At 52.5% G+C, this 26,953-nt stretch overlaps 1 protein-coding gene across 1 annotated transcript in view; it reads right to left on the bottom strand.

Moving 5' to 3' along the window:
* Nucleotides 1–522: 522 nt before the first annotated feature.
* Nucleotides 523–26,953, bottom strand: part of PLXDC2 (plexin domain containing 2) — a 278,440-nt gene continuing 252,009 nt past the window's right edge. The window contains exons 7-8 of the mRNA XM_068146419.1: nucleotides 17,388–17,548; nucleotides 523–967 (exon numbers count right to left, since the gene is read on the bottom strand). Of these exons, the coding sequence (XP_068002520.1) occupies nucleotides 851–967; nucleotides 17,388–17,548 (278 nt within the window). The 3' untranslated portion in view covers nucleotides 523–850. The remainder of the gene's footprint in view (nucleotides 968–17,387; nucleotides 17,549–26,953) is intronic.

Raw genomic sequence — 26,953 nt, forward strand, 5'->3', positions numbered from 1 at the left:
ATTGCCTGAGAAATGCTCCACAAGGTCTCTGGCAGCTGAGAGGCTCTGCTGCCTTTGCTTCAGCCCCGCTGCTGGCAAGTGAAAGCTGCCCCTTTGAAGCAAACCTGGGCATTCATTTTTAGTGAGCACTGAAACCCAGCATGAATCCCAAGGTCATTGTGAACTCCCACAAACCAAAACCAGCTCCTTGTGGAAACTCTCTGCTGGGCCTCATTTCTGACCAGCTTGTGTGAGATGAACTGTTTGGAAGGGCAGTCACCAGCAGTGCTCAAGGAGCAGTGTACTACCCCTGGCAAGCACAGAGACTGGGACTCGCTTAGCTGGGTGGCTAGGCTAATTTAGAAGGGCAAAGGGAGTGCATTCCACATCCACTTAGAGAAGTGCTGGGAAAATTCCTTCTAAATTCTTCTTTACCTGCACTGAGACACTGCTCTAGGGCACCTCTGAACCCTTTGCACAGAAAGGGTAGGGATCTGTCACTCAGTCTTTGAGATACCAGAGAAGAACACTAGAAGCAAAGGGTAACACCCTGGTGCACCAAAGCTTTATTATGGTTTTGATTACTGGGCATCCCCATACCTAAAGCCAACACCATGGCACTTGTGCCATCCCTCTGATTCCCTAGGTGTCCACTGACAAGAGTTCTGCAGGAACCACCCTGCCAGTCCACTAACAAAGACTACTGTGCAGTGCTGATCTGGTATCTTAGATAGTTTTTCTTCTTGGACAAAGCTGATCCAAAATCTTCTTCCTATCAGGCTACAGCAGCTGAGGACTCCTTTTCGTTCAAGAGAGGCAAAGAGAATGTCTTACACCTGTAGGCCACTACTGGTGTTTTGTCCTAGAGGTCTCAGCACTGCTCTGACACGATGAAGCCTTCTTTTTCTCCAACTGGCTCCACTTCAGCATAGGCAGGATGTCCAGATCCTCTCCTGAATTTCATTGCTGGCCACCTGCTCGGCCGTCGCTGGAATGGCAACAGGAGACAAAACCAACAATCGACTCTCAGAAGGTGAAGGGTGTCACAAGACATTCACAACAACAAACAACAACAATGTCCACGGCCAAGGGGAGCCCAGGGACAAGCAGAGTCCCTCAGGGATCAGTCCCAGGACCAGGCTTGTTCAACATCTTTGTTGGTGCCATGGACAGTGGCACTGAGTGCAGCCTCAGCAGGTTTGCTGATGACACCAAGCTGTGTGGTGCTGCTGACAGCTGGAGGGAAGGATCCATCCAGAGGCACCTGGACAGGCTGCAGAGCTGGGCCCAGGACAACCTCAGGAGGTTCAACAAGACCAAGGGCAAGGTCCTGCAGCTGGGTCAGGGCAACCCCAGGCACTGATATAGGCTGGGCAGGGACTGGCTGGAGAGCAGCCCTGAAGAAAAGGCCTTGGGGGTGCTGGGGGAGGAGAAGCTGAACAGGAGCCAGCAGTGAGCACTTGCAGCCCAGAGAGCCAAGCAGAGCCTGGGCTGCAGCAAGAGAAGTGTGGCCAGCAGGGCCAGGGAGGGGATTCTGCCCCTCTGCTCCACTCTGCTCAGACCACAGCTGGAGCTCTGGGGCCAGTTCTGGAGCCTCTGTGCCAGGAAGGCTCTGGAGGTGCTGGAAGGTGTCCAGAGAAGGGCCACGAGGAGGAGCAGAGGGATGGAGCTGCTCTGCTCTGGAGACAGACTGAGAGAGTTGGGGTTGTGCAGTCTGGAGAGGAGAAGGCTCTGAGGAGACCTTCTTGTGGCCTTCCAGGATCTGCAGGGGGCTACAAGAAAGCTGGGGAGGGACTTTTGAAGGTGTCAGGGAGTGATAGGACTGGGGGGAATGGAGCAAAACTAAAAGTGGGGAGATTCAGACTAGATGTTAGGAAGAAGTTCTTCCCCGTGGGGGTGGTGAGAGCCTGGCACAGGTTGCCCAGGGAGGTGGTGGAAGCCTCATCCCTGGATGTCTTTAAGGCCAAGCTGGATGTGGCTGTGAGCAACCTGCTGTAGTGTGAGGTGTCCCTGGCCAACAGTTACAATCTGTTTGTAAGAACTGGAAGACAGAGCAGCCTAGAAGAAACACTGCAGCAAAACAAGAGGAGAAATGAATGAAGGCAAGTGGCAGCCCACAGCTTCAGTGACAGTTCAAAATCTAAAGAGTTTGATTTTCTAATCCTTCTGCCATCATCTACCAGGGATGGTGACTTCACCACCTCCCTGGGCAGCCTCTTCCAATCCCTGACCACTCTTGCAGCAAAGAATTTTTTCCTCATCTCCAACCTAAACCCCACCTGATGCAACTTGAGGCTATGTCCTCTCATTCTATCTCCTGAGACTAGGGAGAAAAGACCAACCCCCTCCTGACTCCAACCTCCTTTCAGAGAGCTGTAGAGAGCAATGAGATCTCCCCTCAGCCTCCCCTTCTCTTCTCACCCCCAGTTTCCTCAGCTGCTCCTGAATGCTGGACAGGCATCAGAGGTGTGCCCCAGGGATCAGTGTGGGCCCCGTGCTCTTTATTGATGATCTGGATGAGGGGATTGAGTCCATCATCAGTAAATTTGCAGATGACACCAAGCTGGGGGCAGGAGTTGATCTGCTGGAGGGTAGAGAGGATCTGCAGAGGGACCTCGACAGGCTGGACAGATGGGCAGAGTCCAAGGGCATGAGATTGAACACATCCAAGTGCCAGGTTCTGCACATTGGCCACAACAACCCCAGGCAGTGCTACAGGCTGGGGTCAGAGTGGCTGAGAGCAGCCAGGCAGAGAGGGACCTGGGGGTGCTGGTTGATGGTAGGCTGAACATGAGCCTGCAGTGTGCCCAGGCAGCCAGGAGGGCCAATGGCATCCTGGCCTGCATGAGGAAGAGTGTGGCCAGCAGGAGCAGGGAGGTCATTCTGCCCCTGTCCACTGCACTGGTTAGGCCACACCTTGAGTCCTGTGTCCAGTTCTGGGTCCCTCAGTTTAGGAAGGAGGTTGACTTGCTGGAAGGTGTCCAGAGAAGGGCAACAAAGCTGGGGAGGGGTTTGGAGCACAGCCCTGTGAGGAGAGGCTGAGGGAGCTGGGGTTGCTTAGCCTGCAGAAGAGGAGGCTCAGGGGAGACCTCATTGCTCTCTGCAACTCCCTGAAGGGAGGTTGTAGCCAGGTGGGGGTTGGTCTCTTCTCCCAGACAAGCAGCCCCAGAACAAGAGGACACAGTCTCAGGCTGTGCCAGGGGTGGTTCAGGCTGGAGGTTAGGAGGAAGTTCTACACAGAGAGAGTGATTGCCCATTGGGATGTGCTGCCCAGGGTGGTGGTGGAGTCACCATCACTGCAGGTGTTCAGAAGAAGACTTGATAGGGTGCTTGGTGCCATGGGTTAGTTGATCAGATGGTGTTGGGTGATAGGTTGGACTTGATGATCTCAAAGGTCTCTTCCAACCTGGTCTATTCTATTCTATTCTATTCTATTCTATTCTATTCTATTCTATTCTATTCTATTCTATTCTATTCTATTCTATTCTATTCTATTCTATTCTATTCTATTCACCAGCCCTGTTCTCCAGACAGAGAATCCTTAAATCATCAAATCACAGAATTGTCAGGGTTGGAAGGGACCTCAAGGATCACCCATTTGCAGCTCCCCTGCCATGGGCAGGGACACCTCACACTGGAGCAGGCTGCTAGAGACTGCAGAACTTCTAAGCTTTCACATTTCCTTTCACACTTCATCTGCATGAAATCAGCTCCTCAGCAGCCCTGTTCTCCAGACCCTCCTTTGGATGCACTGCTGAGGAGTTTTGCTGAGGACCACAGAAGAGCCACAACCCTGACATCATGCTGGGACTCACAGTGCTGTTGGGCAGCAAGCACTGAAGCACTCCTGGGGGGACCACACACCAAGGAGCTGTGTGCAGGTGCAGCACAAGGCCTTCCCTTGGTGATCATGGTTAGGATGACACAAGAGAAAAGCAATTGCTGCCTTTGGCTCCCTTGGCAGGACCAGGCTGCTTCTGAGGCATTCAGAGCTGAATTCTGTTTGGCAGGTAATTTAAAATCCCAGGCTTCACCAGGCAGCACCTTCCTACAGGCTGGGAAGGTGGAACATTGTCCTCTTTCACCAATGTCTTTTCCTAATAAGAAAACTTTACTTATTCAAACTTTTGAGTCTTTTTTTTCCTCCTTTTTTTTTTTCCCCTGCCTCAGCTTGCTTCAGTGTGGCTGCAGGAATTAAGAAAGACATCTTGGTTACTGCTCAAAAAGAAAAGGTCACATTCTGCTCTCAGACTCACTGAGGTAAATCAAGGAGACTTCAATTAAAGGCGAAGAACTTCTTCCAGATTGCAACTGGAATGGTCTGAGAACAGAAATGAGGAAAGAATTTGACCAAGAGGTCTCCCAGGAGAAGAGAAAAGGAAATAAAAGCACCCAAAACACTGGAAAACTCACAGGGAAAGTAATCAGAAGCAGTCTCAGGTGGCAGCATGGAAGGATGAGCTCAGGTCTCATGGAATCCAAGAATGGTTTAAGGTGAAATGGACCTTAGAGAGCATCCACTCCAACCTCCCTGCCATGGGCTAAGACACCTCTCAACTAGACTTGGCTGCTCATGGCCTCATCCAGCCTGGCCTTGAACATCTCCAGGTAGGAGCCTCCCTGGGCAACCTATTCCAGTGTCTTACCACCCTTGTACTGTAGAACTCCACTCAGCTCCACTCTAGGTCTGTGGTGACAGGTTGGACTCCATGATCTTTGAGGTCCCTTCCAACCTTAGGAATACTGCATACGGCATACTGAATACTAACCCTGCTCTCCCTCAGCTTCAAACCATGCCCCCTTGTTCTGTCTCTAGACACCCTCACGAAGAGTCCCTCTGAAGCCTTCCTGTAGGATCCCTTTAGGCATTGGAAGGCAGTTATGAGGTTCTCCTGCAGTCTTCTCTTCTCCAGGCTGAACACCCCCAGTTCTCTCAGCCTGTCCAATCCCCTCTTGAAAACCCCCAGGGAGGTGGTGGAGTCCCCATCCCTGGAGGTGTTCAAGAGGGGATTGGATGTGGCACTTGGTGCCATGGTCTAGTCATGAGGTCTGTGGTGACAGGTTGGACTTGATGATCTCTGAGGTCTCTTCCAACCTTGGTGTTTCTGTGATTCTGTGATACTGTCCTCATAGCAGAGCTGCTCAAGCCCTTGGATTATCTTTGTGTCCCTCCTCTGGACTCACCCCAACAGCTCTGTGTCTGACTTCTGTTGGGGACATCAGAAGTGGAGGCTGGATTGGAGGTGGGGGTCTCAGCAGAGCAGATGAATCTATTATGTTGCACTGATTTCATGTTCAGCTGTACCCAATGCTCAGTTCCTGCTTTGCCACATTGCTGTTAGAAACTCAACCCCAATTTTGGGCTGCTCATTTGAACTAACCTCTCCAGGTGAGGAAACATGAACAGATGTGTTTGGATTCTACTGACACAAGGTGCTACAACCTAGACATCAGCTGTGCTTCTAAAAGTAAGCCATCAGGTTTGAAGGTCACCTCCAAATCCTGCAAAGGCAACTTCCTGAGCTTTCCCTTCATGCCTGAGGTGAGAGCTTCCATTCCTAGTGACAGCTTGCTTCAGCTCAACTTCTTGATGTGTGGCTGGGTAATGCAACTGGTTAGCAGCCTTAACAGAGAGCACTGACAAGCTGTCAATTCCCTCTGTTGTGTACTGACCCCCAAAAGGTGCAGAGACATCACAGGTTGAATTGATAAAGCCAAAAGCCAGTTCATGGCTATCAGGAGATCCAAAGCTCCTGGAGTTCCTGCAGCAGCTCAGGAAATGTCCAATCACAGTATCACAGCATCATCAAGAGTGGAAGAGACCTCAAAGATCATCAAGTCCAACCTGCCACCACAGACCTCATGACTAGACCATGGCACCAAGTGCCACATCCAATCCCCTCTTGAACACCTCCAGGGATGGGGACTCCACCACCTCCCTGGGCAGCACATCCCAATGGCTAACAACTCTCTCTGGGAAGAACTTTCTCATCACCTCCAGCCTAAACCTCCCCTGGCACAGCTTGAGACTGTGGCCTCTTGTTCTGGTGCTGGTTGCTTGAGAGAAGAGACCAACCCCTTCCTGGCTACAACCTCCCTTCAGGGAGTTGTAGAGAGCAAGAAGGTCTCCCCTGAGCCTCCTCTTCTCCAGGCTAAACAACCCCAGCTCCCTCAGCCTCTCCTCACAGGGCTGTGCTCAAGGCCTCTCCCCAGCTTTGTTGCCCTTCTCTGGACACCTTCAAGTGTCTCAATGTCCTTCATAAACTGAGGGGCCCAGAACTGGACACAGGACTCAAGGTGTGGCCTAACCAGTGCTGAGCACAGGGGCACAATGACTTCCCTGCTCCTGCTGGCCACACTGTTCCTGATGCAGGCCAGGATGCCATTTGCCTTCTTGGCCACCTGGGCACACTGCTGGCTCATGTTTAGGCAGCTGTCAATCAGCACCCCCAGGTCCCTCTCTGTTTGGCAGCTCTCAGCCACTCTGACCCCAGCCTGTAGCTCTGCATGGGGTTGCTGTGGCCAAAGTGCAGCCCCTGGCACTTGGACTTGTTGAATGCCATCCTGTTGGACTATGCCCATCTGTCCAATCTGTTGAGGTCCCTCTGCAGAGCCCTTCTGCCCTCTAACAGATCAACTCTCTCCTTTGATTCTCTGTGCAGCAGGGCAAAAAGAAAACAGAAAGAAAAAGAAACCCAAACCTACTCCCCCCCTAACCTCCCCAAACCACAAAGAGCAATAAAGCAGAGAGAAAGCAAGCTGACTTGTAACTAATTCCTTAGTTTTGACATCCAATTTCACAGGAGGGGGGAAAAAAAGTATATGCTGCTTTCTCTGGAATTAGAACTTCTAGAGGAAATCTCCTGAGCTGTGGCTGGAGAGTTGCAATTCCTGCTTCCTTCCAGTGCATTCCAAAGCAGGAAAGCAGGAATAGGATCCTTCTCACAGGACTACAGCTTCCTTGGGACCATGCTTTTAAACAAATAAAGAGATAGGAAAACCACTTGGGACCAGGATGTCATATGGTGGGTCCAGAGAAGGGCCACAAGAATGATCAGGGGGGTGGAGCACCTCTGCTACAAGGACAGGCTGTGGGAGCTGGGGGTGTTCAGCCTGGAGAAGAGGAGGCTCCAGGGAGACCTAAGAGCAGCCTGCCAGGACCTGAAGGGGGCTGCAGAGAGACTGTTTGCAAAGGCCTGCAGGGACAGGAAAAGGAGCAATGGCTGCAAACCAGAGAAGAACAGAGTTAGATTGGATGTGAGGAGCAAGTTCTGCACCAGGAGGGTGGTGGAACACTGGCACAGGTTGCCCAGGGAGGTGGTTGGGGCTCCGTCCCTGGAGACATTCAAGGTGAGGCTGGACAGGGCTCTGGGCAACCTGATCTAGTTGGGGATGTCCCTGCTGAGTGCAGAGGGCTTGGACTGGATGAGCTTTGGTGGTCCCTTCCAACCTGGCAACCTGTTGCAGTGTCTCACCATGTCACCACTTCTGCTGGTCAAGTCTTTTTCTGTCCTTCAAGGTCATAAAGACATTTAAGACTCTTTAAAAGAGCTGTATTCTTTAACCACACATTACCAACCCAGCCCTTTCAACTCTCTGAACTGGAAAGGTGCAAAGGCAGAGCTAGCCAAAACCCACAGCAATTGTCAAAGCCCAGGAGTCATTGCAATGCCTCACTCAAATGGATTAGGAAAAGGGGGAAAATTCCTAGCAAGGTCAAGTACTCAATGCCCATCTGTTAAGCTGACAGCATGAAGACTCCCCAGCCTCAGTACCCCTGCCCACTCTTAACTAACTGTCTCAGCATCCAGGCTTGCTGTTTGCTCATGACAAAGGAAAGATCCTTCTGTTAGTAATTATCTTCACAAAGTCACAGAATGTTAAGGGTTGGAAGGGAACTTGAAAGACTGTCCAGTCCAACCCCCCTGCCAGAGCAGGAGCACCTAGGAAGCTCACACAGGAATGCATCCAGATGGCTTTCCAGAGACTCCACAGCCTCTCTGGGCAGCCTGCTCCAGGCCTCCAGCACCCTCACAGGGACAAAGTTTTCCCTCCTGTTACCATGGCAGCTCCTCTGTGCCAGCTTGCCCCCAGTGCCCCTTGTGCTGTCCTTGGCCATCCCTGAGCAGAGCCTGGCTCCAGCCCTGCACATCTTTATCCCCAGCAATGAGGGAAGCAGCCCTCAGGCTCCTCTGCTCCGAGCCCCAGCTCCCTCAGCTGTGGTCACAGGGAGATGTTCCACTGCCTGCAGCAGCTCTGTGCCTCTGTGCTGGACTCTCTCAAGCAGTTCCCTGAAGTCCTTGACCTAAGGGGCCCAGAACTGGACACAATACTCCAGATGCAGCCTCAGCAGGACAGAGCAGAGGGGGAGGAGAATTTCTCTCGACCTACTAACCCCAGCACTTCCAATCCACCCCAGGATGCCTTTGGCCTCCTTGGCCACAAGTGCACATTGCTGGCTCATCTTGCCCAGAAGATGTATTTTGGTGCTCCAAGTTACCTGAAATATTGTTCATGCAGTTGGAATTTGTGCATCAGTCCTGCAGAAACACCCAATTGATGGGGCAAGTCACAGTCAGAGCTGGGGCTGAGGCCTGGAGCCTCTGAGGCTGCACTTTGGAGATGCATTTCCAGGCACAAGGAGAGAGCAATGGCCTGACACTCTGTTAATCTAATATTCTGAGGGAACTGCTGTGAAATGAAGATTGCTTCTGACTTGAGAGGCAGTAGGATCACTCCTTGGCTGCATCTATTTTTCTTGGTGATAGAACTGCTTGTTTAAAGCATCTCTCTGTGATCTCAGCCGCTTCTGGCCACAGCAACATTGCTGCCGTCTGAGGCCCGTCAAAGTGCTTGGCTGCTGACAGATGAGAAGCAGAAGGCCTCCTCCCCCAGCCCCCACCTTTGACTTTTATTGTCAGTGTTGATTATTTATTTTAGTGCTTCTCCCCTGTGGCTGATTGTAGGTTTCCCTCGCTGAGCTGCTGCTTCCTGCTGAGTTGGAAGAAACAACTTTGCTATCAGTGCAAGGCAAAGCCAGGGAGATCAATGGCCACAGGCCAGGTGCCAGGACACTGCAGGCCTTGGAAAGAAGGGCAAAATGAGCCTTGTCCTCTCCTTTGTAAGCATCACCTGCAACACAGACAATTCAGCCTGGACTTGTGGAGAAAACCAACCTGATCACCACATCATGAAAATGAGCATAGCATCACAGAAGCACAGAATCAACCAGGTTGGAAGAGACCTCAGAGATCAACAAGTCCAACCTGTCACCTAATACCTAACACCCCCTGACAACTAAACCATGGCTCCAAGTGCCACATCCAAGCCTTTTTTGAACACCTCCAGGGACAGGGACTCCTCCACCACCCTGGGCAGCACATTCCAATGGCCAATCTCTCTTGCTGGGAAGAACTTTCTCCTCACCTCCAGCCTAAACCTCCCCTGGCACAGCTTGAGACTATGTCCTCTTGTTCTGGTGCTGGGTGCCTTGCAGAAGAGACCAACCCCCACCTGGCTACAACCTCCCTTCAGGGAGTTGTAGAGAGCAAGAAAGTCTCCCCTGAGCCTCCTCTTCTCCAGGCTAAGCAACCCCAGCTCCCTCAGCCTCTCCTCACAGGGCTGTGCTCCAGACCCCTCCCCAGCCTTGTTGCCCTTCTCTGGATACGTTTAAGTGTCTCAATGTCCTTCTTAAACTGAGGGGCCCAGAATTGGACACAGGACTCAAGGTGTGGCCTAACCAGTGCTGAGTCCAGGGCAGAATGACCTCCCTGCTCCTGCTCAAGGTGTTGGAGCACCTCTTCAATGAGGACAGGCTGAGGGAGGAGAGCTGGTTCAGCCTGGAGGACAGAAGGCTCTGGGGAAACCTTAGAGCTGCCTTTCAGTACATCCATCATCCAGAAGGCTGCAGAGAGACTGTTTGCAAAGGCCTGCAGGGACAGGACCAGGGGCAATGCCTTCAACCTAGAGCAGAGCAGATTGAGATTGGATGTGAGGAACAAGTTCTGCACCAGGAGGGTGGTGGAACACTGGCACAGGTTGCCCAGGGAGGTGGCTGAGGCTCCATCCCTGGAGATATTCAAGGTGAGGCTGGACAGGGCTCTGGGCAACCTGGTCTAGTTGGGGATGTCCCTGCTGAGGGAGTTGTACTGGATGAGCTTTGCAGATCCCTTCCAACCCAAACCATTCTGTGTGATTGTGTCAAGCCTTTTTCAAACAAAAGAGCAAAATCCCTTGTGAAGTGTCTGTATGTAATACAGAGAATGGGCCAGACCCCTGAAGAAATCAGCAGAGCTGTGTGAGCTTCATCCCCTGCTTCAGGCAGCTGAGGGTCTGCTGCTTTTACTAAGATTCCTCCTGTCTTTCTCCCTCTGTCTCCTTCCCTCAGCTGTTTGAAGGCAAACCCTGCATTTGTGCCATTAGTGCAGGAACCTGGTGCATGGAGCCTGGCTGCTAAATGCTGCCTCCCATTTGTGAAGTGCTGCTGTGAGCAGAGGTGGACAGGAGTGAGCCAGGAATGCTCATTAATTCCCTGAGCTCTGAAAACACTAAGAACTCTCTCCAGCTTTTTAGGACTATTTTCTCCTTTTATTTCCTTCCTCCAAGCAGAAAGGGGATGAGCAGAAGGTCAAAACCTGAAGCAATCTACTGCTAGATCTGCAGTGCCAGTGAATACTTCCAGATACTGAAACCCAATCCCCAGAACAGCTCAACTGTTTTAAAGAGAAATGCTGGACAATTACAGCTTCCTCAGACCACCCCAGCTAGGGCTCAGGAGGCAGGAACCATTCTCAGGCCGTGCTGATGGTCACCTTGCTGCCAGACTGACGGAGCTACAGGACAGGAATGCACATCCTGCAGTGTGCAATGCAATGTGCTCCTCTGGCCAGGAAGGCCAAGGGCATCCTGGGGAGCATTAGAAGGGCTGTGGTCAGTAGGCCAGAGAGGTTCTCCTCCACCTCTACTCTGCCCTGCTGAGGCCACATCTGGAATATTGTGTCCAGTTCTGGGACACTCAGCTCAAGAGGGACCTCAGGGATCTGCTTGAAAGAGTCTAGCACAAAGCCACAAAGATGTTTAGGGGAGTGGAAGATCTTCCTCATGAGGAGAGCCTGAGGGAGCTGAGGGCTCTTAGGCTTGGAGATGAGGAGCCCGAGGGTGACCTCCTTGCTGTTGTTCAAGATGTGCAGGGGCAGTGCCCAGAGGCTGGAGCCAGGCTCTGCTGGGTGCTGCCCAATGCCAGCACAAGGGCAGTGGTGGAAGCTGAGGCAGAGGAAGTGCCATGGAAACAGGAGGAAGAATATTGTTCCCTGGAGCAGGCTGCCCAGGGGGGTTGTGGAGTCTCCCTCTCTTGAGATACTCAAGACCTGCCTGGATGTGTTCCTGTGTGACCTGCTCTAGGTGATGCTGCTCTGGCAGGGGGGTTGGACTGGCTGAGCTTTGGAGGTCCCTTCCAGCCCCTAACATTCTGATTCAGTGATCCTTCCATGCTGGTTGGTCTTTGTGCTGAAAACAAGTCCTAGGCTGATTTAATTGACTAGTAAAGACATAGTTCCAGTTAAATGAGGGAGCTGAGGTGCACCCCCAGGCTCTGACCACGCACTGCTATTTTATTTGCTGAAGATCTGCAGCTGCTCATTCCTCCCTCCCTCTCCTCCCCCCCAAGGTCACTCCCAGGCTCCCAGAGCAGCAGGTCAGCTCTCTGTGTGGCCAGTTGGAAACCAAAGATGTGTGACATTATCCAGCTACAGCAGCCGGGGGAAGTAAGCCAAACAACTTCAAAAAGGCCTAGGTATGTCCATGTGTGTGGAAGGGGACATGTATGCTTCTAAGCAGCACAATGAAGCTCTGGGTAAAAGGAGGGTGGGAGCATGAAGGCAAGGGCTGTGACCTTCAGAATGTGCTCTTAACTCAAAAGAATGACAATCTGAGCACAAAGACCCACCCTGCTCTTCAGTGTGTGTGGCATGGTAACTACTCTTAAGACAGAGCCACTCTTAAACACATAGGGACTGAATTCACAGCTTCACAGATTGCAGCAGGTTGGAAGGGACCCTCAAAGGTCATCTTCTGCAACCCCCCTGCAGGCAGCAGGGACACCTCCAGCTAGAGCAGGCAGTCCAGGGCCACAGCAAGTCTGAGCTTGGCTATGTACAGGAATGGGGTCTCAACCACCCCCCTGGGCAATCTGTTGCAGTGTTTCATCACTTCCACCATGCAGAACTTCCTCCTGAGAAGAGAAGAGAAGAGAAGAGAAGAGAAGAGAAGAGAAGAGAAGAGAAGAGAAGAGAAGAGAAGAGAAGAGAAGAGAAGAGAAGAGAAGAGAAGAGAAGAGAAGAGAAGAGAAGAGAAGAGAAGAGAAGAGAAGAGAAGAGAAGAGAAGAGAAGAGAGAAGAGAAAAGAGAAGAGAATAGACCAGGTTGGAAGAGATCATCAAGATCATCAGTCTCTCCTCACAGAGCTCTGTTCCAAACCCCTCCCCAGCCTTGTTGCCCTTCTCTGGACACCATCCAGCAAGTCAACCTCCTTCCTAAACTGAGGGGCCCAGAACTGGACACAGGACTCAAGGTGTGGCCTAACCAGTGCAGTGTACAGGGGCAGAATGACCTCCCTGCTCCTGCTGGCCACACTGCTCCTGATGCAGGCCAGGATGCCATTGGCCCTCCTGGCTGCCTGGGCACACTGCAGGCTCATGTTCAGCCTACCATCAACCAGCACCCCCAGGTCCCTCTCTACCTGGCTGCTCTCAGCCACTCTGACCCCAGCCTGTAGCACTGCATGGGGTTGCTGTGGCCAATGTGCAGAACCTGGCACTTGGATGTGTTCAATCTCCTGCCCTTGGCCTCTGCCCATCTGTCCAGCCTGTTGAGGTCCCTCTGCAGAGCCTCTCTACCCTCCAATAGATCAACTCCTGCCCCCAGCTTGGTGTCATCTGCAAACTTACTGATGATGGACTCAGTGCCCTCATCCAGATCATTAATAAAGATGTCCAACCTAAATCTGCTCTGCTGCAGTTTCAAATCACTGCCCATGATTCATCTGACCTCTTTGAGACATCTCCTTTAGGATTAGAGAAATGACCATTTCTCTCCCTCAAATGCAGGCAACTACCTTAGCTACAGACATCTACATGTAGTCAACTCAGCTCCACTCTACACAGCTGCATGGACTGCATCAGGATGGAAGGCAACCTCAAAGCTCATCTTGCCCAGTCCCCCTGCAGGCAGCAGGGACACCTCCAGCTATGTCAGGCTGCCCAAGTCTGACCTTGAATGTCTCCAGGGACATTGCCTCAACCACATCCCTGGGCAGCCTGCTCCAGTGTCTCCCCAGCCTCACTGTGCAGAGCTCCCTCCTGATGTCCAACCTAACTCTGCCCTGTTCCAGTTTCAAACCACTGCCTCTCAGCCCATCCCCACAGCCCTTTCTGCACAGTCCCTCCCCAGCCCTCCTGTAGGTTCCCTCAAGATACTGAAATGCAGCTCTAAGGTCTCCCTGGAGTCTGAGGAGAAAGTTCTTCACAAAGAGAGTTGTTAGCCATTGGAATGTGCTGCCCAGGGAGGTGGCGGAGTCACCATCCCTGGAAGTGCTCAAGAGGGGATTGGATGTGGCACTTGGTGCCATGGTTTAGTCATGGGATCTGTGGTGACAGGTTGGACTTGATGATCTTTGAGGTCTCTACCAACCTTGGTGATTCTGAGCTGTGCTTTTCAAGCTGCTCAGGGTTCTCTGGATGTTAATTCACAGAATCATAGAGTGATTCGGGTTGGAAGGGACCTTAAAAGATCATCTCCTCCAACCTCCCTGCCATGGGCAGGGACACCTCTCAACCAGATTGGGCTGCTCAAGGTCTCATCCAACCTGACCTCGAACATCTCCCAGGGAGGAAGAATCCACAGCCTCCCTGAGCAAACTATGCCAGTATCTCACCACCCTCTCACTGAAGAACTTCTTCCTCGGCTCCAGTCTAGCCCTGCTCTGCCTCAGCTTCAAACCATTCTCCTTTGTCCTGTCTCTAGACACCCTCATGAAAAGCCTTCCTTTTTGTCCCTTCAAGTATTGGAAGGGAACTATGAGGTTCCCCAGGAGTCTTCTCTTCTCCAGGCTGAACATCCCCAGCTCCCTCAGCCTGTCCTCACAGCAGAGGGGCTGCAGCCCTTGGATCATCTTTGTGTCCCTCCGCTGGCCTCACTCCAGCGGCTCTTTGTCCAGAACTGGAGGCAGTATTTGAGATGGGGTCTCCCAAGAGCAGAGTAAAGGGGCAGAATCCCCTCTCTTTCAACTAAACACAACTGGAGCAGGTCCCCAGTGTTTGTTCTGCCCAGCTTTTTGACTGATCTTGATTACTGCTGACAGACAAAGCGATGCAGGCCTTGATTTGGCTGGCAGACTCGGCGGCTGGCTGCAGTGTACTGGTAATGCTTTAGACCACTGCAGGAGGGAGCTGCTGTCCATCTGTCACAGCTTGTTCTGACTGTGCCACTTGCTTTGGCAGGCAAGAGACTCACAGAACCCAGGATCATTTTCTGAAGTATTTCTGTGCTGCTGCTCCTTTCATGGCCAAGCTCGACAGTGATCCTCTTGAGCTCTTTCCCCCAGAATGGTAACATCAGATCCACATTTCAGGCTCTTGCAGCTTGACTGCTGTGGCCTGTGGGGTACCATGGTGCCAGCTACAGCTTCCTCAGGTATTTTTCAGCTGCACAGATACACAAAGGGAGGCTTTTCTTTTTGGTTTGGTAACAGTGTGATCCACTCACACTGCTTGTGCCTGGTTAGAGATTTCCACTGCAGTTTCAAAGCACCAGTCTGAGAAGACACATCCTGCTCTGCACTGGAAATGTGCACAAGGTTCAGCCCCACACTTGGTGGACTTAGATAATCACAGAATCACAGAATTGATAGGGTTGGAAGGGACCTCAAGGATCAGCCAGTTCCAACCCCCCTGCCATGGCCAGGGACACCTCACACTACAGCAGGTTGCTCACAGACACATCCAGCCTGGCTGCAAACACCTCCAGGCAGGAGGCTTCCACCACCTCCCTGGGCAACCTGTGCCAGGCTCTCACCACCCTCCTGGGGAACAACTTCTTCCTAACATCCAATCTCAATCTCACCACTTCTACTTTTGCTCCATCCACCCCAATCCTATCCCTCCCTGACACCCTCAAAAGTCCCTCCCCAGCTTTCTTGTAGCCCCCTGCAGATACTGGAAGGCCACAAGAAGGTCTCCTCAGAGTCTTTTCCACAACCCCAACACTCTCAGTCTGTCTCCAGAGCAGAGCAGCTCCAGCCCTCTGCTCCTCCTCGTGGCCCTTCCCTGGACACCTTCCAGCACCTCCAGATCCTTCTTGTAACAGAGGCTCCAGAACTGGCCCCAGAGCTCCAGCTGTGGTCTCAGCAGCATGAAGCAGAAGGGGAGAATCCCCTCCCTTGAGGTGCTAATGCTCAATTAGAGGCTTGGAGCACCTCTGCTGTGAATACAGGCTGAGAGTTGGGGCTGCTTAGCCTGGAGAAGAGAAGGCTCCAGGGAGACCTTAGAGCTGCATTTCAGTATCTTGAGGGAACCTACAGGAGGGCTGGGGAGGGACTGTTCAGAAGGGGCTGTGGGGATGGGCTGAGAGGCAGTGGTTTGAAACTGGAGCAGGGCACAGTTAGGTTGGACATCAGGAGGAAGCTCTGCACAGTGAGGCTGGGGAGACACTGGAGCAGGTTGCCCAGGGAGGTGGTTGAGGCAATGTCCCTGGAGACATTCAAGGTCAGACTCAGGCAGCCTGACATAGCTGGAGGTGTCCCTGCTGCCTGCAGGGGGATTGTGCAAGATGAGCTTTGATGTTGCCTTCCATCCTGATGCAGTCCATGAAGCTGTGTAGAGTGGAGCTCAGCTGACTACATGTCAGCATCTGCAATGTAGATGTCTGTAGCTAAGGTAGTTGCCTGCATTTGAGGGAGAGAAATGGTCATTTCTCTAATCCTAAAGGAGATGTCTCAAAGAGGTCAGATGAATCATGGTCTAAAAGGATCTTTCTCTCTACACTAATGAAAACCATCCAAGGGAGCTGATGTTACATCTGGATGGTAAAATTAGCTGGAAAGAATCTTTCCCAGGCTCTGAGTTGAACTATTAAAAGATTTCCACTAATGAATATAGAGAAGAGCTAAAACAGGTTTCCAGCTAAAATCTTTCTCTGAGCCATCTCTCCTGGAGGTTTTAGAATGTATACATTTTAGTTTCCCAGCGAAAATCTACAGACAAAAAAGGTATCTCCTAGAAGAAAATGGCAGAGCTCATGGAAGCTCCAGGAAAAATGATCTCATGAGGAAAATGAAGGGCAGGAGAGAGAAGTGGAGTGGTAGTGGAGAGAGACCTTGTAGATACCTGCCCTGTGGAAAAACATCCCCAAGTATTGACAAGTGCTGGTCAAAAAAGGCAGATGAATCACAAGCATAGAAGCACAGAATGGGTTGGGTTGACAGGGACCTTAAAGATCATCCAGTTTCAAGCCTCTGCCACCTGCAGGGACGCCTCACCACTAGCCCACGTTGCTCAAGGCCTCATCCAGCCTGGCCTTGAACACTTCCAGGGAGGGGATATCCACAACCTCCCTGGGCAACCTGTGCCAGTGTCTCACCACCCTCACTCTAGAGAATTTCTTCCTAATCTCCAGTCTCAGTCTCTCTTCTTCCAGCTTCAATCCATTCCCTCTCCTCCTATCACTCCAAGCCCTGGTAAAAAGTCCCTCCCCACTCTCCTGTAGCCCTTCCAGGTATCAGAAGGCTGCCCTAAGGTTTCCCTGGAGCCTTCTCTTCTCCAGGCTGAACAGCCCCAACTCTCTCAGCCTGTCCCCATAGCAGAGGTTCTCCAGCCCTCTGATCATATTTGTGGCCGTCTCTGGCCCTGCTGCAGCAGCTCCAGGTCCTTCTTGTGCTGAGGACATCAGAACTGGAGGCAGTGCTGCAGGTGTGGTCTCAGCAGAGCAGAGCAGAGGGGCAGAATCCTCTCCCTGTGCTGCTGCTGCTGCTCTCTGCTCTGGATGCAGCTCAGCACACAGCTGCCTGCTGGGCTGCCAGAGACCACTGCTGGCTCCTGGGGAGTTTGTCCCCAGCTGAACACCCCCAAGGCCTTCTCTCCAGGCTGCTCTTGAGCCACTCCTCACCCAGCCTGGATTTGTGCTTGGGATTGCCCTGACCCAGACCAGGTGCAGGACCTTGCACTTGGCCTTGTTGAACTTCACAAAGTTGGCAGGGGCCCACACTCCAAGAACAAAGCAGCAGCACCTGCTAGGGGAGGTCCATTGCTTCAGAGCTTCCTCTGCCAGCACAGCAACGCTTTCCAGCTGTAGTCCTAACTGTGCAGAGCTCAATGATGCCAGCCAAGCAACAGGCCTGGGGACTCTGTGTTGCCTTACCTCTATAAAGAAGAGGCTGGCTGCTGAGGTTGGGTGATGGTACATGTAGATGGTCAGGAGGATGGCTGCAGCCACGATGAGGACCAGCACTAGGATGCCAACAATCAAGCCAGCATGAAGCGTTCCAGCTTTCTTCTCTGCCGCGCTGTCGTCTGTGGAAGCTGCACAAACAGCACAGTCATTAGCAGCAGGAACTCTGCCTTGTCTTACCCACTCCATTTCACACTGTTTGCTTCCTCTGTCTTACATGCTCCTTGTTTTCATAGAATCATTACATTACAGATGGCCAGGGTTGGAAGGGACCTCAAGGATCAGCCAGTTCCAACCCCCCTGCCATGGCCAGGGACACCTCACACTGCAGCAGGTTGCTCACAGCCACATCCAGCCTGGCTGCAAACACCTCCAGGCAGGAGGCTTCCACCACCTCCCTGGGCAACCTGTGCCAGTCTGTCACCACCCTCATGGGGAACAACTTCTTCCTCACAGCCAATCTCAATCTCCCCACTTCTAGTTTTGTTCCATCCCCCCCCAGTCCTATCACTCCCTGACACCCTCAAGAGTCCCTCCCCAGCTTTCTTGTAGCCCCCTTCACAGGTTGGACTCAATGATCTTTGAGGTCTCTTCCAACCTTGGTGATACTGTGATACTGGAAGGCCACAAGAAGGTCTCCTCAGAGCCTTCTCTCCAGACTGCACAACCCCAACTCTCTCAGTCTGTCCTCATAGCAGAGCAGCTCCAGCCCTCTGCTCATCCTTGTGGCCCTTCTCTGGACTCCTTCCAGCACCTCCAGATTTCACAGCCCAAGAGTGTCTCTTTCCCACAACCAAACACTCTCACAATACAATCAGAAAATCATAGGAGTAGCTTGGCTGGAAAAGCCTTTTTAAGCTCACCCAGTCCAACCATTCTCTAAGTCTCCCAAGGCTGGGGCTAAACCATGTCCCTCAGCACCACAGCTCTGCCTCTTTGAAACACCTCCAGCCATGGGCATTCAACCATCATAGAGTCATAGAATGGTTTGGGTTGGAAAGGAACTCCAAAGGTCATCTTGTCCAACCCTCTCTGCAGTCAGCAGGGGCATCCTCAACTAGCTCACCAGCCTGTTCCTGGTGTTGAGAACCCTTTCAGGGAAGAAGTTCCTTCTAATATCCCACCTAAACCTCCCCTTGGGGTAACTTGAGGCCACTTCCTCTCCTCCTATCACTTGTTACTAGGGATCTTAGTGAACAGACATTTTCAAATGTTCACTTAATTCCTGGGCAGCCTCTGCCAGTGCTGGAGAAACCTTTCAGAGAAGAAGTTTCTTTTGATCTTCAACCTAGACCTCTCCTGGGACAACTTGAGGCCATTTCCTCTGGTCCTACTTGTTACTAGGGAGAAGAGACCAACCCCCACCTTGCTCCAACCTCCTTTCAGGCAGCTGTAGAGAGCAATGAGGTCTCCCCCCAGCCTCCTTTTCTGCAGCCTAAACCTCAGATCCTTCAGCTGCTCCCCAGCAGACCTGTTCTCCAAATCCTAAGAGATAATGAATCCATTCATGTGAGATTCCAGGCTGTGGGAGGCATTAATGAATGTAACAAACTGCAAGCACACACCTCCACTCATTAGGCACTGCCTCATCCTGAAGGTACCTTGCTTTCCACTGAGAAGTTAATGACTACCTGTCCACACAGGAGCTTCACCTCCAGTTGTGCTAACTGTGGGCATCCAGCTTGAGCTTAGGGATGAGGAGGATCCAAGAACCAGGCCTCTCCCTGCCTGCATCTTGCAAAGGGATTTATTTAGCTTTCTTAAAGCTTAGTTCACACAGATGTGTGCTGACCATGAGCCAGCAACGTGCTTTGGTGGCCCAGAAAGTCAATGGTATCCGGGGGTGCATTAGAAGGGCTGAGGTGAGGAGGTCAAGAGAGGTTCTCCTCCCCCTCTACTCTGCCCTGCTGAGCCCACATCTGGAATATTGTGTCCAGTTCTGGGCCCCTCAGCTCAAGAAGGACCTCAGGGAACTGCTTGAAAGAGTCCAGCACAGAGGCACAGAGCTGCTGCAGGCAGTGGAAGATCTTCCTCAGGAGGAGAGCCTGAGGGAGCTGAGGGCTCTTAGGCTTGGAGAGGAGGAGCCTGAGGGTGAGCTCCTTGCTGTTGCTCAAGATGTGCAGGGGGAGTGCCCAGAGGCTGGAGCCAGGCTCTGCTGGGTGCTGCCCAATGCCAGCACAAGGGGCAGTGGTGGAAGCTGAGGCAGAGGAAGTGCCATGGAAATAGGAGGAAGAATTTTTTTCCCTGAGAGGGTTCTAGAGGCCTGGAGCAGGCTGCCCAGGGGGGTTGTGGAGTCTCCCTCTCTGGAGATATTCAAAACCTGCCTGGATGTGTTCCTGTGTGAGCTGCTCCACCACCTCCCTGGGGAGTACATTCCAATGGCTAACAACTCTCTCTGGGAAGAACTTTCTCCTCACCTCCAGCCTAAACCTCCCCTGGCACAGCTTGAGACTGTGTCCTCTTGTTCTGGTGCTGGCTGCCTGGAAGAAGAGACCAACCCCCACCTGGCTACAACCTCCCTTCAGGGAGTTGTAGAGAGCAATGAGGTCTGCCCTGAGCCTCCTCTTCTCCAGGCTAAGCAACCCCAGCTCCCTCAGCCTCTCCTCACAGGGCTGTGCTCAAGGCCTCTCCCCAGCCTTGTTGCCCTTCTCTGGACACCTTCAAGTCTCTCAATGTCCTTCTTAAACTGAGGGGCCCAGAACTGGACACAGGACTCAAGGTGTGGCCTAACCAGAGCAGAGTATAGGGGCTGAGTGCAGTGATCAGAATGCCAAGTGCAAAGCACCAAGAGACACAATGAAAACCTCTCTTCAACGGCAACAAGTGTAAACAACTGAAGTTCAGTTCCTTGACTCCAGGGCTCAAATAACTGCAGGGGGAATTGGTTTCACTCTCTTTGCACAGAAGCAACTCTGAAAATACTGTCTTACTGCAAAATCAACTGGCAGTTCTTCTTCCAAGGGTAAGGGAGGGGAGGGGGGAGAGGAAAGGAGTTGGCAATTTTCTTCAGCTGCAGAAATCTTATTAAGATGCTGGGAGCCCATCTGCTGTTCCAGGCAGGCCTGCTCCCATGGGAAGATACCTGCCTAATTGGCCAATCCTTGCCCCAAATGCAACTCTGTGGAACTTTCCCCAAACTTTCCCTGTGCTTTTCTGCTCAAAAAAAAAATCAATAGTTGCAAATGATACAATTCTCACAGAGAATTGGGTTGGTTGGAAAATGTCTCTGAGTTCATGGAGCCCCACTCTCTATCTACATGCAGCAAGCTGGAGGAGCATGGTGACAGTTCCGAAGTGCAGAATCACAGAATCACCAAGGTTGGAAGAGACCTTCTCTGGAGACTCTGGGCTGCATCAGAAGAAGTGTGGCCAGCAGGTCGAGGGAGGTGATCCTCCCCCTCTACTCAGCCCTGGTGAGACCCCACCTGGAGTACTGTGTCCAGTTCTGGAGCACCTATGACAACAGGGATCTGGAGGTGCTGGAAGGTGTCCAGAGAAGGGCCAGGAGGATGAGCAGAGGGCTGGAGAACCTCTCCTGTGAGGACAGACTGAAGGAGTTGGGGCTGTTCAGTCTGCAGAAGAGAAGGCTCCCAGGTGACCTCATTGTGGCCTTCCAGTATCTGACGGGGGCTCCAAGAAGGCTGGGGAGGGACTGCTCAGGATCTCAGGCAGTGATAGGACTAGGGGGAATGGAATGAAGCTGGAGGTGGGGAGATTGAGGCTGGAGGGGAGGAGGAAGTTCTTCCCCATGAGAGTGGTGAAGCCCTGGAATGGGTTGTCCAGGGAGGTGGTTGGGGCCCTGTCCCTGGAGGTGTTTAAGGCCAGGCTGGCTGAGGCTGTGGCCAGGCTGATGTAGTGTGGGGTGTCCCTGCCCATGGCAGGGGGGTTGGAACTAGATGATCCTTGTGGTCCCTTCCAACCCTGAATGATACTAAGATACTATGATACTATGATACTTTCAAGACCCATCTGGATGCATTCCTGTGTGGCCTGCACTAGATTCTCTGGTCCTGCTCTGGCAGGGGAGTTGGACTGGATGAGCTTTCAAATTATTCTCTCTACCTCTTTCAGGCACAGCTCTCTCTGGGTTTCCCAGCCTCTTTGCAGTATTGCTGGGTGAGTTTCTGGGTTTGTTTGTAGGCTCAGTCCCTTAACATTTGTTAACATCCTGAGGTTAAGCCACTGCTACTCTTCATTTGGCTTCATGATGATTTCTAAAGTTATGGCTCAGATAATGCTTTAAAAATTGGTTTCTGAATGCATGCATGGAGTGAAAGATGGGCTTGGAGTGAGAGTGTCACAAGATGCATCCCACAAATTCCAGATTCAGCACCTGGCTTTGCTATCAATTTGCTGCAGGAGCCAGGGCAACTCATGAAGTCTGAGACTGATCAAGTGCTTAGTGCAGTTAATGGATGGGTGCACTGCAGTCCAATCCCTCTCTTTAGATCATGACAGCACCCTAAGTATGTTAGCTAAGGACTATTCATTCTTCTGCTCCAACAAACCACCTCATGCTACAACAGCTGCCATCCAGGACTCATGTTTGTTTCAGCTGCCTGAGGCCAGGTAAGCCATTACAATGGTTAGGAGCTTCCAGCAATGGCCATCATGAAGCTCAATATTGTCACCATGTTGTCCCATGCCACTTGGCCTGGCAAAGCATCTGGCTGTGTCCGGAGAAGGGCAATGAGGCTGGGGAGAAGCCTTGAGCACAGCCCTGTGAGGAGAGGCTGAGGGAGCTGGGGTTGCTTAGCCTGGAGAAGAGGAGGCTCAGGGGAGACCTCATTGCTCTCTACAACTCCCTGAAGGGAGGTTGTAGCCAGGTGGGGGTTGGTCACTTCTCCCAGGCACCCAGCACCGGAACAAGAGGACACAGTCTCAAGCTGTGCCCCAAGCACCACATCCAAACCACCTTTAAACACCTCCAGCCTTGGGGACTCCACCACCTCCCTGGGCAGCCTGTGCCAATCTCTGACCACTCTGGCTGGGAACAAATGTTTCCTCCTGTCCAGTCTAAACCTCCCCAGTGACAGCTTGAGGCCATCCCCTCTTGTTCTGTCACTGATTACCTGGGAGAAGAGACCAGCACCAACCTCTCCACAACCTCCTTTCAGAGAGCTACAGACAGCCAGGAGGTCTCCCCTCAGCCTCCTCTGTTTCACACTAACCAGCCCCAGCTCCTTCAGTTGCTCCTCATCAGATTTCTTCTCCAGGCCCTTCCCAGCTTCCTTGCCCTCCTCTGCCCTGGCTCCAGCACCTCCACATCTCTCTGGCATTGAGCTGCCCAACCCTGGACACAATACTCCAGCTGTGGCCTCCCCAGAGCTGAGTCCCAGGGGACAATCCCCTCCCTGCTCCTGCTGGACACAGCATTGCTGATCCCAGCCAGGAGGGCTTTGGCTTTCCTGGCCCCCTGGGCACACTGCTGGCTCCTCTTCAGCTGCTTGTCCATCAGCACCCCCAGGTCCCTTTCTGCCAGCAGCTTTCAGCCACACTGCCCCAAGCCTGTAGCCTTGCTTGGGGTTGTTGTGCCCCAAGTGCAGGACCTGGCACTTGGCCTTGTTGAAGCTCCTCCTGTTGATGTTGGCCATGGATCCAACCTATCCAAGTCCCTCTGCAGAGCCTCCCTGCCCTGGTGGAGATCAACTCTCCACCTAACCTGGTGTCACCTGTGAGCTTCCTGCTGACACACTCTGTGTCTTCATCAAGGGCATCAAGAAAGATGTGAGAGAGAAGTGGTCCCAGCCCTGAGCCCTGAGGAACAGCACTTGAGCCTGGCTGCCAGCTGGATTTACCTCCATTGAGCACCACTCTCTGGGTCTGTTCAGCCAGCCAGGGCTTTACCAGCAGATGTGTGTTAAAACATGCCACAACAGCTTGTGGGTGAACTACAGCTCCAACTTTCCTCAGAGTTTGTGACATGTGGTTTCAAAAGTTCCAGGCAGAGGTGAGATGCAGAATTTCCCAGGGAATCCTTTTGTACCTCACCAGATATCGACTGCTATCATCTAAGGAAACATCAAGCTCTAGGATATCATTGAGCCAATGCAGCTTTGGTTTTCCATCATAAAAGCCTCCCTCTTATTAGACTTTTAAAGGATCTAGTGTGAAAAATTAAAGGCCCTGTGTCCCTGACCTGAAATAATCTACTCTTCATGAAAGGCTGGCAAATCACAGAGCAAATCAAAGCACACACCTGCAGCAGCAGAGCTTTTACCTCACCCTAATCTAGAGGTCACTAGAAAATTCAACACAGAAGTGAAGATTCATCAAAAGGAACTTCTCAGATTCAAAGCTGTGGTTCCTGTGTGAGGGAGGAACCCTGGTGTGCTGCTTGGCTCCCATCCTGTTTGAAGTCAGCTCCTTTGCTTTTGCAGATTTCAAGAATAAAAGGCTCAGCTGAAGGAAGATGAATAACCACACCAGGTGATGGCTGGTCCTCTTAAAATGCAGCAGCTTTCTCCATGGAAATGGACTTTCCAGGTTTGGGCTAAGTGAGGTGTCTAGAGAAGGGCAGTGAAGCTGGGGAAGGGTCTGGAGAACAGGGCTGGTGAAGAGCAGCTGAGGGCACTGGGGGTGTTCAGCCTGGAGAAGAGGAGCCTGAGGGGAGACCTCACTGCTGTCTCCAAATCCCTGAAAGGAGGTTGGGAGTGTGGTGGGTGTTGGTATCAGGTGATAAGATGAGAGGAAGTGGCCTGAAATTGTGCCAGGGGAAGTTTTGGTTGGAGATAAGGAAAGATTTCCTTCCTGCAGGGGCCAGGGATTGGAACAGGCTGCCCAGGGAGGTGGTGGAGTCCCCATCCCTGGAGGTGTTTAAAACACCCAGTGTGTGGGTGCTGCTCTGAAACATGCACACACACCCACCTCATGGAGCCTTCCTCACAACCTGTCCAGGTTCTACATCTGTGGGCACTGTGGGACAGGGTTTAATGGCCACGGAGGTGTTGGGTGGATGGCTGGACTCAATGATCTCAGAGGTCCTTTCCAACTGGAATCATTCAGTGATTCTGTGGCGTCTCAAACACTACAACCTCCATCTGCAAAGCAGGCTGCAGCCACCCCTCACTTGCTCCATGCTTCAACATTTTGTATCACAGTCTCACAGTATCGCCAAGGTTGGAAGAGACCTCAAAGATCATCAAGTCCAACCTGGCACCACAGACCTCATGACTAAACCATGGCACCAAGTGCCACATCCAATCCCCTCTTGAACACCTCCAGGGATGGGGACTCCACCACCTCCCTGGGCAGCACATTCCAATGGCTAACAACTCTCTCAGTGAAGAACTTTCTCCTCACCTCCAGCCTAAACTTCCCCTGGCACAGCTTGACACTGTGTCCTCTTGTTCTGGTGCTGGGTGCCTGGGAGAAGAGACCAACCTCCACCTGGCTACAACCTCCCTTCAGGTAGTTGTAGAGGGCAATGAGGTCTCCCCTGAGCCTCCTCTTCTCCAGGCTATGCAACCCCAGCTCCCTCAGCCTCTCCTCACAAGGCTGTGCTCAAGGCCTCTCCCCAGCCTTGCTGCCCTTCTCTGGACACCTTCAAGTCTCTCAATGTCCTTCTTAAACTGAGGGGCCCAGAACTGGACACAGGACTCAAGGTGTGGCCTAACCAGTGCTGAGCACAGGGGCACAATGAGTTCCCTGCTCCTGCTGGCCACACTGTTCCTGATGCAGGCTAGGATGCCACTGGCCTCTTGCCCCCCTGGGCACACTGCTGGCTCATGTTCAGGCAGCTGTCAATCAGCACCCCCAGTTCCCTCTCTGTTTGGCAGCTCTCAGCCACTCTGACCCCAGCCTGTAGCTCTGCATGGGGTTGCTGTGGCCAAAGTGCAGCCCCTGGCACTTGGGTCTGCTTCCACAGGAGTTTTCTTGGGCAAGGAACAGAGAAGTGAAAAAAACAATCCCACTGCAACTCCCAGATGGAAGGAAACTTGGCTGTGCTTTCTAAAGGCCATTTTCTGAATTATTGATACTGGTTTGAGCTGTTTGTGAGCTGCTCACCATGGAGCCTCTGGGCTCAGGCCAGCCACCTGCCACACAGCAATGGCTCATGGGCAAAGTGTGGGCACTGCTCAGCTGGGAGTGTGCCTGGTGCAGAGCAGACACAAAAGGGGAGTGAGAAGGGTTGGGTGAGTTGACTGGCATGGACTCAGAGAAGAGTTTCAGCTGGAAATGACCTTTAAGATCATGGAGTCCAACCAGTATCTAACTTCAGCAAGGCTGCTGCTAAACCACATCCCTCAGCACCGCTTCTCTGCCTCTTTGAAACACCTCCAGGGATGGGGATTCCTCCCTGGGCAGCCTGTGCCAGTGCTTGAGAGCCCTCTCAGGGAAGAAGTTTCTTCTCCCAGACACCCAGCACCAGAACAAGAGGACACAGTCTCAAGCTGTGCCAGGGGAGGTTTAGGCTGGAGGTGAAGGGAAAGTCCTTCACTGAGAGAGTTGTTAGCCATTGAAATGTGCTGCCCAGGGAGGTGGTGGAATCACCATCCGTGGAGGTGTTCAGGAGGGGATTGAATGTGGCACTTGGTGCCATAGTTTACTCATGAGGTCTGTGGTGACAGGTTGGACTTGATGATCTTTGAGGTCTCTTCCAACCTTGGTGATACTGTGATGCAAAATGTTTCCCCATGAGAACAGTGAGAATCATCTCAGCAAGGCTTGGACAGACTGAGAGCTGGGCAGAGAGGAACCTGCTGAGGTTCAACAAGGATAAGTGCAGAGTCCTGCACCTGGGAAGGAAGAATAAACTGCAGCAGTATAGGTTGGGAGGGGATCTGCTGGAGAGCAGCCCTGGGGAGAAGGACCTGGGAGTGCTGGTGGGCAGCAAGTTCTGCATGGGACAGCAATGTGCCCTGGGGGCCAGGAAGGCCAATGGGATCCTGGGCTGCATTCAGAGGAGTGTGTCCAGCAGAGCCAGGGAGGTTCTCCTCCCCTCTACTCTGCCCTGCTGAGACCTCATCTTGAGTACTGTGTTCAGTTCTGGGCTCCCCAGAACAGGAGGAACAGGGATCTGCTGGAGAGAGTCCAAGGGAGGGCTGCAAGGATGCTGAAGGGCCTGGAGCACTGCCTGGGGAGGAGAGGCTGAGAGCCCTGGGGCTGTTTAGTCTGCAGAGGAGAAGGCTGAGAGGGACCTGATCAATGTCTATCAATAGCTGAGGGCTGGGGGTCAAGAGGGAGAGGACAGGGACAGCTTCTGCTCACTTGTGCTCTGGGATAGGACAAGGAGCAATGGATGGAAACTGCAGCACAGGAGGTTCCCCCTCAACATGAGGAGGAACTTCTTCCCTGTGAGGGTCCCAGAGCCCTGGACCAGGCTGCCCAGAGAGGTTGTGGAGTCTCCTTGTCTGGAGCCCTGTCTGGATGTGTTCCTGTGTGACCTGTGCTGGATTCTCTGCTCCTGCTCTGGCAGGGGGGGTGGACTTGATGATCTCCTGAGGTCCCTTCCAACCCCTGACATGCTGTGATCCTATGACCTCCCAAGGGAAGTGGTGGAGTCCCCTACACAGGCCCAGCTGTAAGACCCAGCT

This window comes from Melanerpes formicivorus, unplaced genomic scaffold (genome assembly GCF_026170545.1).
Source record: "Melanerpes formicivorus ecotype bairdi unplaced genomic scaffold, bMelFor1.0.p_v2 SCAF_13, whole genome shotgun sequence".
In the NCBI taxonomy this organism is placed as follows: domain Eukaryota; kingdom Metazoa; phylum Chordata; class Aves; order Piciformes; family Picidae; genus Melanerpes; species Melanerpes formicivorus.